We start from the raw sequence: 12035 nt of genomic DNA on the forward strand, positions 1-12035 counted from the left end.
TTTTAATTCTTTAATTTTTAGAAATAATTATTCGATTTAACTCACAATGACCAGCATGTTTAAAACATTTTTATAAAAAATGTAGTATAATTGCAACGTTGTTACTAATGAATCGATTGAGATATCTTGACAGCTTTAGTCTACTGATTTGCTTGATCAGAAACCACGCGAACGAAGAATAATAAGTGAAGTAACATTTACGTCAATTTGATTTCTACACAAAAAGGATATTTCAAACCTATTGGATTGCTGAAGCTCGCCACCAAAGATTACCAAATAGTTACTGTTAGTAAGCACAGGGATACCAACTTTTGTGAAGTGCTTAATAAGTATATTGTGAGTATTCCATCCGTTCTTAACTTCTTACACAAATATAACATATTTACTTCATTATTGTTTTGATTACAGGCTGTTGCTGGTCAACTTTTAGAGAGCGGCTGCCAACTCACTATCTCTTATCAATGAGGTATAGGTAATCAGTACTTGCTATACCAACTCTTGTGAAGTATTCTCACAAGTTATTAAGTGTACTGTGAGTATTCCCTTCTTAACTAGTTTTAAGTATTTCTTCCATGATTTCCGATGTGTAATTGGTTTTTTTAAATCTTAGGTCATTGTTTTCACACATTTGCAATACGGACGGGAACAAAGGAATTCATCAGCAATTAAAAGGAAGCAGGGACAACACCAGCAGAACACGAGGATCACGACGACGTGGATCAAAGTGTATGGCCATCACATCCATCATCATCATCATCACAGCCATCAACCATCACACCATCCATCACTCTTCTAGCTGTTTCCAAGCTAACACTTCAGGATTTTTCGTACGGTACTGTCACGCCTTTTTGTAGTAGCGAAAGGTGAAAGATTTTGTGGGTCCAAGACAGAGAGCACGAAGAATTAGATTAGCAATCAGTAGACAATTAAATGAATATTGTGACGAAGTAACAAACAACGATCAGGAAATCGGACGGGATAATGTTCAGCCATTGAATTCCTTTGGAGTTCATTCATTAGAAAATGTAGATGCCCAGATAGAAGATATTGAGGTTCAAGATAATGAGGATCATAATTCCGATCGCGAGGCTGAACATTATTCCGATTGCAAGGTATTGGACAAAAGTTTTTCATCTGAACTTGATGATAGTACTTCCTCTGAGAACGTAATAATAGCTTGTGATTTAAGTGATTTTGAAGATGTATTCGATTTTAGTTTGGACGATTTTCAACAGGATGAAAGCGATGTAGACGTTGATTCAGTGGACGACGACGGTCAAGACAGAAATTGTGATTGGGATTATTACGAAGAAAATGAGGATATTAGTGAAAAGCAGCGTTAAGATCTATTTAAAGGTCGTCTTTCTCATTGGGCCGTAGTTACTAATGTTTCAAGGAGTATTGTCGACAAATTGTTGTCCATTTTAAGATCTGAACAACATTTTTCGTTTCTTCCTAAATCTTATAAAACTTTATTAGGAACTCCTCGTAAGGTTAGTACAATTCAAGTAAACCCTGGTCGTTACTATGGATTTAATGTATTGAAAGGAATTACGTCTTCTCTTGACAGTTTGAATGCACAATTTCAATCTCGAGAAGTTGTTCTTAAGATGTACGTTGGTTGCGATGGGTTACCCTCTAGTAAAAGCACGAACAGTCAATTTTGGCCTGTTCTAGGGCGATTGAAACTGAAAGGAGCAAAAGTATTTGATATCGGTTTTTATCAAGGCACTTCCAAACCTGAAAACGCTAATGAGTACTTGCATGATTTTTTAACTGAAATTTCAGAATTAATGGTGGAAGGCTTTCAGTACAATGGCAGTCTGATAAAAATTGAAATTGAAGCCTTTTGTTGTGACGCGCCAGCGCTCAGTTTTATTAAATGCGTCAAACCTTGTGGATCCTATTTTGGTTGCAGTAAATGCGAGACACAAGGGGAGTATGTACATAACGAAAGTGGAAGGGGAGGGAGGGTTACTTTGCCAGAAATCGACGCAATTCTCAGAACGGACGAATCTTTCCGTAGTCGTGAGCAACAAACGCATCACACGGGACTTTCTATTCTAGAAAATTTGCCGATAAATATGACGAATGATTTTCCCATTGATCCAATGCATCTGGTATATTTGGGTGCAATGCGTAAATTACTTCATATTTGGTACAATCAAAGGAGAAGCATGAAAGTTAGAATTTCAAAGCAGATAATTTCAGAAATTTCTGGGATTTTAGAAGATATTGCAAAATTAATTCCTGTTGAATTTAGCAGAAAAACAAGGTCTTTGGACGAAGTTTCTCGATTAAAAGCAACAGAATGTAGGTTAAAACTGCCTTATGTTTTACCTGTCATCTTAAAACACAGACTGCCAGAAGAAGTTTATAACCATTTCATGCTTCTCCACATAGTTATTAGAATTTTGTCATGCGATGAGAAGGTTAAGGAAGAAGATAACATCGAATACGCAAATAACCTTTTGATTCGTTTTGTTGAACAATCCCCTTCAATTTACGGGGATAAGTTTGTCAGCTACAATATTCATAATCTTATACATTTGGTAGACGAATGTAGAAGGTTAGGTCCAATGGAAACATTCAGCTGCTTCTCATTTGAGATCATCCGGGTAAATTGAAAAACTTGGTTCGTAGCAGTGCGTTGCCTCTTGAACAACTAGTGAATCGTGTTACTGAGTTGGGATGCAACACATCTGTTATTAGTGAAACCAATAGCACAAAAAATACCGGCTGTACAAAACTTATTTCAGAACACTTAAGTGGACCAGTGATTCTTGGTTTGACTGGGCTACAATTTGAAAAAGTATTATTTCGGGGTCTAAAATTAAGTCGCAAAAGCCCAAATAATTGCGTTGTAATACAAGGTGGAGCCACAATTATTATTGAGAATTTCATTGAAAAAAATAATGGGCATGTTTTTTTAATTGGGAGACGATTTTTGAATGGGGAGAATTTGTACGACTTAAATGGGTTGCATTCTACATCACTAGGCATTGAAGTTGTCAATACTCTTTCTAGAGTAATTGAAAGTTGGCCATTAAATCATGTGTTATTTAGGGCTATGAAATTTCCCGTTATTGCACCAATTGAAAGTTTCGGAACATTGACATTAATGAACTTTGATTTGCAATGAAATTACTTGACATCCTTCCAGGTAATTATATCATACTTTTTGATAAGATTGAAATAAATTAATTCTCATTTATTTTACAGAAAATATCTATGGGCATGGGGTAACTGCATCATAAATAAGACACAGCACAGCAGTCTTTAAATTTCTAATTTTGATTAAAATTATAAATTACAAAAGTTAACTTTCATTCAAATTGTAACCGTTTTTTTCATCAGCGTGTTAATAAACATTTTAAAATGATTTCATTTGCTATTATGTGTATATGTGATAGATAGGTGCGCGTTTGCTGGTACCATGCTATGCGCTTATAAATGCCCACAACTTGTCTTTTATAACATATCTTATAGATCTCTATGGGACAGCAGGAAATAAACAAGTTTTTGAGATATCTAACTATAGGCTTTTAGATATCTTAGTTAACACAATACACCAGTTAGACATGTTGATATCTATAAGATATCCCTAAGATGTCATGTTCTACTAGGGGAGAGTCGATCAGCCTAACTCACTAGCGAACTGAGTGGGGAATCTTTGAACCCCTTACTAAACATCCGCCGTTCCCTCCCAGCGACAGGGATAGGGCGATCGCGTACCTTTCCTATTATATATTGTCGCGGGGGGACAACAGCAGATGTGCTTATCTCTTCCTAGAGACGCTATAGTCGATGCTGTAGTTACGAATGTTAAAACTTTATTTGATGTCATATGACATTACTCCTTATTAAGTAGAAATTCCAGAATAGCCTCATAAAGTACAGTAAAATCGGATAACCCCATGGGGAGGGCGTAAATTCCAAGCTAGTATAAAACCCACTATTATTTTTCCTGTAGTGACTCTTCTTCCGCTAGACGTGTAGACGTTGGGTAAAGTTTAACTCTTTCATTTCTTGTATTTCTTGTATTCTTCTTTTGTTTCAAGTAAGTCAAGTGTGACAATATCGTGGAGAGATCATTAAGAAAAACGAAGTTGTTGGGTTTTTTCGAAGTTAGTGTCCACGATTGGTGAAAACCTAGTTTTGTTTTTAATTTATTAATCCTAGCTTCGTCAAGCTAGGAAGCTAGGAATACGAATTAGTTAGCTTGAGTATTGGAGGGTATCGGCAGCGGCCTAAAATGAAACTTGTGCAAGCTATGAAACCGTAGGCTTGCTGCTCAGCTTATGAGAATCAAGCAATTGGAAATTAAAAGAAGGTAGAATATAAAGGACTTAAAAAAATGATAAATGGTTGGTAAATGAAGAGTGATTATATTAACTGATGTGTTGATCTTGTTTATTGAGCTCTTCCTCCAGCAAGAATTAAAGTAGTGGACGTATCCCCTATGCTACCTCAGACCTTTTTTGGGGGGTAACACTGGGGGTAACAACAAGATGGGTATTTGATTGTTGTATTCTGCCGTTCTAGTTGACGCGTTGTTGCCGTTGAAACTTCTCCTACCGCAACGGATGGTGAAATAATTGTGAGAAACACTGAAACAAAATTTAAAAAACTAAAGTTAGAAGCATCATATGAAAGACAAAGAAAAGGAGCTGTCTCTAGCAAGGAGCGACTGGTAACAAAATCTCCCATAGTTGACCACCAAAGCAGGTCTTCTGATGCTCGAAGCGTAATCTTGGTTTGTTTTTGTAAATTGCTTTTCTTCCTTTCTCATTTCCGTTATTTAAAACACCTGAACGTCCCACAAAGTGTGCCTGGGTGTAGTTGATGGCCTAAATCACCAATTAAGGTTGCCTAAAATCTTGGCCATGTCATGCAACGTGGCAATTCTCTCTTTTTGCATCTTCCACTTTCTTCTACGTCAGGGGAAAAGTATTCGAAATTGGATTGATAATCAACCCTAAATACTCCATGAATTGCGAAGGGCTTTGTATAGATTTGTCTTGACAAAAAATAAATCCTAGATATGCCCAAATGAACTTTCTGAGCTGAACTGCTTCCTTCCTAGCTATTTGCAATGATCCGATCAGCATAGTGTAAGGACTCTTAAATGCAACTTAATTGTTTTAAACTTAAAGTTGTCTGGCTAAAGTTTCTGTGCCGTTTTTTTTCCTTCCCTTGACCTCGTTTTCCTCCCCCACTATCGATTTTATTGTTTTATCACCTTCTTCCGTTTGACCGGGGTGTCAATGTCTTCACTTTATCTCTTGACCTTGTTTCACACCAGTTCACATTCCTTCATGAAATGGTGGCTTGTGTTCTTACTGTTCTGGTGCCTTTTTTATTACCCACGCCAACTTTAGTGTCCCCAGACCGGGATGCAGTATAAAACCCACATCTCTTTCGCCCCCGTGCCAGTCCCATTTTAGCTAGCGTGCATAGTAGTTGTGCAGTGTACTCAGTGTTGCCACGAAAAGATTTTCTAAAGCCAAATAAGTTGCCAAATCGGGCAAAAAAAGCCACTTGAAATGTTTAAAAAAGCCACTTTTAAGCCACTTTCCCATAAATAAAAATAACTATTGAAGCTTGTAAGACCAGTATTTTTCGGGTATTCCTTGTTTTCCTGGTTAAGTTAGCCACTAGGCTTCAATTTGAGACATCAGAGATCAGACAGAGTATAGATAAAATCAGAGTCATAGAACCCTGGTTGGTTCACGACATGGGGGGAATCGTCTGTCGTTGTGGCTTATTTCAGAAATAGCAGCCAGAGACTCCAGCGGGTGTGTGATAAATGCACCAATCAGGAAACATGTTTGATAACTTCAACAGCCAATCACAACAGTGATAAGGGAGACGACGGAGCAGACGACACCAGAAAAATTGAAGCTTGAAAAGAAACACTGACAATGGCCGTTGAATAACTCAGTTTCTCTCGATAGATGACTCTGATTCTAGTTTCCACCACTGGGCCCCGCCCTCAAACCGTCGAAGTTTTAGACATACAGACCAACGAAACGCGGTATAGGGATTCCTCTCAGCGTGAACCAACCAGGGTTCTATGACTGGCTAAAACCAAAATAAGCCCATTTTGAAGCCAAATCATGGGGAAATTTCGGGAAAAGCCAGAAATAGCCAAAAAGCCAGAAAAAAACTAGAAAAGGCAATCGTCTAATTTTCAAACAAAAAAAGCTAAAATGGTTCCAGAAAGCCACACACACTGAGTGTACTTTAAATTTGTTGTACGAGGTGTTGGAAAAAAACTGTTTAGTACTCAACTTGATATTTCCATCCTTTCGCGAGTACCGTTTCACAGCGCCAGCCCCGTTTCCGTCAGCCGTGCCACAGCCGTCCCCGCGTAACTCTACCCAAACAATGCATCCAGAACTGTAAGTAATCCATAATCTGTCCTCCCTCTCTTGCTGATAACTGCTCTCTTCATATCCGGGCAGCCGACGTGACTGGCTGACGGATCCTAACAATATGACAGTGTACCACCCACACAGTCTGGCTAGAATCTCTCCTTGTTCTTACATGTACTAACAACATGTTTATGTATTTGTCGTCTCTCATTGCATGCAATTAAATCAGTCACGTAAGACGTGACTGATCGAATATTGCAATAGATCGTCCAAATAAATCACCGAGGGAATTCCTTTACGCCGTAGGAAGGCAACCACTACTCCAATTAATTTGGTAAGAACCCACGGGACTGAACTTTGACAAAGGGGCACAGAAACATATTCGCCCAGGGAACGCCCCCATCGAAAATGGAGAAATTTACGATGCCCTTGAAAAAAAGGGATTGTAAAGTAGGCGTTTTTCAATTAGTTTTGCCAACCATTCCCTTTCTCTAATTGTGTCTTTAAGTGTGTTGATCCCTTCCATCTTAGAATGGTTGTGAACAACGTGTTGGCTTAGCGCCTTCAAATTGATAATTGGAGGACATTTTCCTAGTTCCTGGGTTCCCTGAAAATCTGATGTTTTTCTTTGGAATAACAAATAAATTGCTAATATATTCCCCTTGTTATGATTTAACTTCAGTGAGGTCTTCTTTCTCTATAAAACTGGCTACTTTTTTGTCTCATAGGGAAGTCTGACAACCATTCATCACCACAAATGTTGGAATGCTTGACTGGGAAGAGACAGAAATAAGCCATTACCATCGGCCGCTGCTGAGATAGATGCCGTGGCTGGTCTCTGGAGTGGTGTAACGGGAACCTCGCTACTCTTTTCACTGGGTTGAATGTCCATGGTATTCATCGTCTGCCTCTGATCCACCAGTTCTCTGATTAATTGGGAGCCAAATAGATGCCTCCCACCGTCTACCATAAGAATCTTCTTGTTGTCAAGTAAGCTGGTGAATCCGGGATAAAGAGATGCATCATAACCATCAATCATATTTTGGAACGGGTGACACAAAGTTCCATTATTTCATGCATTATATTCAGTCAAACAAAATATTTTGGACTGTATGCGATAGCTCTACCGGATTTGAAAAAAAATGACTAGCCAAATTTTGCCCAGTATGTTGTCCATCAACTTCAATAATAACAATGATGTCCTCCTAATAATAGAAAAATATCAGACAACTAAAATCTAAGTAGTAAAAAGTTAAATACTTTCAAATTCCATTTCGAAAAAATCCAATGAATGGTTACGCCTAATAATTTTGCTTAATTATTAGGAGAGGTCCAAACGTCACAAGTGAAGTTCAGAACTGTGAAAAAATCGTTCAAAATTGCCATAGCAACATAATTCTTTATTTCGAGATACTTTTGGACGATATGATAGGATACCGCGTGTCCTAATATCTCTAACATTTAGCTAGAAACTTTTAATTAGCATAGAAAGCTTTGCGTAAATTAGATGAATTTAACCATGTCTAGTTTATATGGGTTCAAATGATGTCTTGTGGTAGTGTATCCACTTTTAAATTATTCATATATGGTAGCTTCTACACGCCTAGGGCGGGGCTACACCTGCGTAACCCATGCCAACTTTCCTTTTTTTTCCTGAAGCATAGGGGTGTCATCTTTATAGCTAGCTAAACGTTAGGGATGTTAAAATGGTGTCGGCTTTTTAACTCGAAAATGAATGGGCATATTAAATGAGGAAGAACAAGCGCAATTCAAAATTTAAAAAACAAAAACTCGAAGAAAAGCAGAAACAATTAAAAAGTTCGGAATATTGACAAAAAAATCAGAAAATAATCCCTGATAACAGTGGTGTTGCATTTAATTCAGCTGGCTGGTGATTCTAATCTAAAATCAAAATTGAAGATCAAGAACACCAACAGGGCCTTGGATAGAAAAAATACAACCTTTGTTATTGCCAGAAATAATTTGAATCGTAAGCACGGATCAGCAGCTCATGAAAACGGCAAGAAATATATCGTAGCATCTTAGCCCTGGAAAAATTAACTCTAACAACTGATTAAGGACGGATTTCAAGTGAAAAGATCACCAGTGTTCTTCCAATTACACCGAAAACGGAGAAGTAGCCATCAAGGAATAAGCCATGTGAACACCATTCCAGTAAGACTTATTCGTTTTCGGAACAACTTTCACAAAACTCATCCAGATCAGCGACTGTGCCAAAGAACTTTCCTGACCGCGAACGAGCTTACATATATATTGTAACCGCCAGAATTGTGTTACATTCCTCATGATGAGTTGCTATTGGGATCACGGCGGCAAATTTACAGGCTCCTATTTCTTTATGAAATATACTGGTTCTAATTTTATTGGAATTCTGACACACAAATTACTGACGTGTGCTCTACCTTGATGAAGTTTGTAAAGTAAAGCTTTCGCCGATATCGGCCACCAAGTAAGCGCTGATTACAGTGTCCCTGGCGGCCTTACATGTATTACAGATCAAATATAGTTGGTTTGAGGACGAGTCGAGCCCGACCTAGTTAGTTGCAAGTCAGATGGCAGTTCGTGATCCGCAACACTATATGATACCGGTCTTCCTTCTAGGGAGCCAGTCGAAACACTTTTTAACGCAAGTCCTCTGGAAATGAATACGGAAAAATGCCTTGCTGACGTTTTATTCGAAACGCCGTTTTACGTTGACTATAAGTCCATAAGAAGGGATACTTATATGGGGATCTAATCCTTTAATCCAGTCAGAAGTCATTATTGTAATACAGTACCCACCAACGGATTAAGAACAACCCCTTCGTTTTGCGTGCTTTCTTATGGCGCTACGTGTCTCACAAAAACTGGAATAAATTTTTTACGGCTAAAGATAGATTTTTTCTTCCTTTTTTCCCGATGAGGAGAGAAAATGATCTACAAAATATGTGGGCTTCACATTTTTGTAGGACTTACCCCCCCGTCCCTACACCCTCGTTCATAGATTAAGTACACGCGCATTTTCCTCCATAAGCGTAGTAATAAAACCGGCTTTTTCAAAAATAAAAAATTTATACTTAGATTAGTGCTGAAAAACTTTTTTTGAACCAAAAGATGTTGCGTCGTTTAATGAATAGAACCGTGAATAAGTAAAAAAAATAATTCAACTCCCTTTCCTATCCCTTGAAGTTTACTCCCTTCAAAAATTACGGGCGAAAATCCTAACTTCTCCTCCAGTCACTAGGGGTGCTGGCACGCGTGCCCCGCAATGTTCTGAAAAAAAAGCAAAAAATTCAATGGCGGGATGTTGAATGAACAAGCCAGACACGTCTTTGTTGAATCTTATTATTTACCGTCTAATGAATAAGTAGACCTTGGGAATCTCACCCATACCTTGATTTTTCATTCTTCGAAAATTGAAAAGTTTGATTGTATAAAGTTACTTTATTCTTATATTGTGCGTCGTGGCAGAACCAAGGCAGTGTCTCATGCAAGTAATTAATATGGGAAAGGGAAGTGATTTATCAGTGATAGAGAAAAGTACAATTGTAACAATGCAAGAGGGTGGTTCTTCCTATCAAGTAATTTCAAAGAGCGTCCGTTGAAGTATAACAGCTGTAAAAAATGTTTTGGATAGTTTTCAGAAAGAAAAAAAGTTGTCCCTGGTCGTCAAACAAAGTGCAAGAAAGAACTTAAACTGTTCCAAAAAACTGCTCGATATTTGTATTTGTTATAAAAAAGAAGTCGACGTAAATCTTTGCCTGTTTTGACTGAAAAAATAAATCTCGTGGTCGATGTACCTGTCTCTTTATCAACAGTTAGAAGATGTTTAGTGACTTACGGAATGAATGGCCGAGTGGCATGCAAGAAACCGTTGCTTCGTAAAGCGAACATTCAGAAACGTTTAAAATTTGCAAGAGAACACGTTAATTGGACGACTCGGCAATGGGATAAAGTTTTATTTACTGACAAAACAGAAGTGAAATTTTTGGAACACACAGGCGAACTTTTGCTCGACGAGCACCAGGGGCCGTATTCCGAACTTGGCTTGATATTCAAGGGAGATTGGATCCCAAGCTTGGATTGAGTAATCCTAATCCTGACCAAGCCAAGCAAAGTTTGAAGAGAGAATTCTAAACACGAATTTATTGTTGATTGAGTTGGATTTACATTTTTTCTTGACTTGTACAAGCTTGGGAGGAGGGTCTTATTTCGAGTTTTCGACCAATCACGGAACGCGTTTCACAAATTATTAGCAGACGAAACTACAACACCAAAAAAAGTCAACACAACAATTTTGGTCAGTTTGAAAAGTAGTGAGAAATGGCTAGCAAAAACAAAGGAAAAGCTCTTAAGAAATCAGTCAATAAACCGATAAGTGTTTGTGAAAGTTCAGTTTCATTGAAAAACAGAATTGAATGGACTACCCATGAAGAAAACTTAAACTAAACTTTATTTTATTGTCTATTCTGCATTTTAACAGCTGCCTTTTATTTGTTAGCACATTCTCCAAGGTGCCCACGATCATGCTGTAACAAGAGAAGGAAAAACTAAGGCATGGAATGAGATTCATGAGGCAATCAGCTTAGAGTTCCCCGATGGTGATCCAAAAAACTGTTCTCAAGTAAAGAAAAAATGGGACAATCTCAATAGAGAAGCAAGAGCTGAGATTGCCCAGTATAACTCATCGATATGTGGGACAGGTAGTTTATTATTCTATCAGCATATTACAATTTTACTTAACTTGAAACGTTAACCTAGGTGGAGGCCCTGAATATCAATTTCAGAAACCACTTCACAAAAAGATTTTTGAAGATGTCATAGGAGTAAATAATCCAGCAATAGCTAATGGAGGAATCGAAGTAAAACATAAAGCAGCTTTTCAATTTTCATCTATTAAAAATTTTTATTATAGGGAGGTGTAGAGAGTGAAACAGCTAGCAGTAGCTGCGTGGTTAAGGCAAGAAAGTTAACACCAACTCCAAATGTCGATGACATTGATGAAGATGAGAGCAGCAATCATAGCGTTATAACAAGCGATGGGATTGTAGATATTACGTAAGTAACACAAAGTAAATGTTGTTTTTACTGACTGAAAGCTAATGTTGTTTTAAACAGGGATGATGGGAACGTTCTTTCAATCACTCCGACTCCATCAATGCCTGACAAAATATTTATAACTGAAGGTGTTAGTTGCAACGGCCGCTCTACACCCAAAACTACACGATCAACAATGAGTGCGACGAAAAAGAAAATTTGTCAGTTAAGTGACGGAATAGGAAACAAACGACTGAAAAGGGAAAGATTTGTGTATTTAAACGTGTTGATGGAAAGTAGAGCTCGTTTAGGGGTTCCTGTAACTATGGAAGAAGTACCTGAAGACCTTTACGAAATAATGATGAATCTAAAAGAACATGTTTGATTGTTTGACTACTTCATGTACTTGACTTCTTGAATACATTTACATGTGTCGTCAGTGTCTTCCAAACATTTTTAGCAATTCTTCTTCTCTTTTCAAAGCCAGGCCTTCGAGCTCTAGCATCTTGTTGAGTGGAAGGTTCAGGCGCGTTGTTCCTAGGCCTCATGCATTCAAACAATTCGCCTTCTTCGATGTCATCATCAAAATCCGGTTGTTTTCTTGCTAAGGCAATATTGTTT

The 12035-nt window shown here is 37.9% G+C and overlaps 1 protein-coding gene across 1 annotated transcript; it reads left to right on the forward strand.

Moving 5' to 3' along the window:
* Window positions 1-628: 628 nt before the first annotated feature.
* LOC116931694 lies at window positions 629-11799 on the forward strand. The gene is made up of 5 exons (XM_045172816.1): window positions 629-2618; window positions 10879-11080; window positions 11139-11239; window positions 11293-11435; window positions 11496-11799. The coding sequence occupies exons 1-5, from the start codon at window positions 1611-1613 to the stop codon at window positions 11797-11799; spliced, it is 1758 nt and encodes a 585-aa protein (XP_045028751.1). The 5' UTR covers window positions 629-1610.
* The last annotated feature ends 236 nt before the right edge of the window (window positions 11800-12035 follow it).

The sequence above is a fragment of the Daphnia magna genome, linkage group LG1 (assembly GCF_020631705.1).
Source record: "Daphnia magna isolate NIES linkage group LG1, ASM2063170v1.1, whole genome shotgun sequence".
Lineage (NCBI taxonomy): Eukaryota > Metazoa > Arthropoda > Branchiopoda > Diplostraca > Daphniidae > Daphnia > Daphnia magna.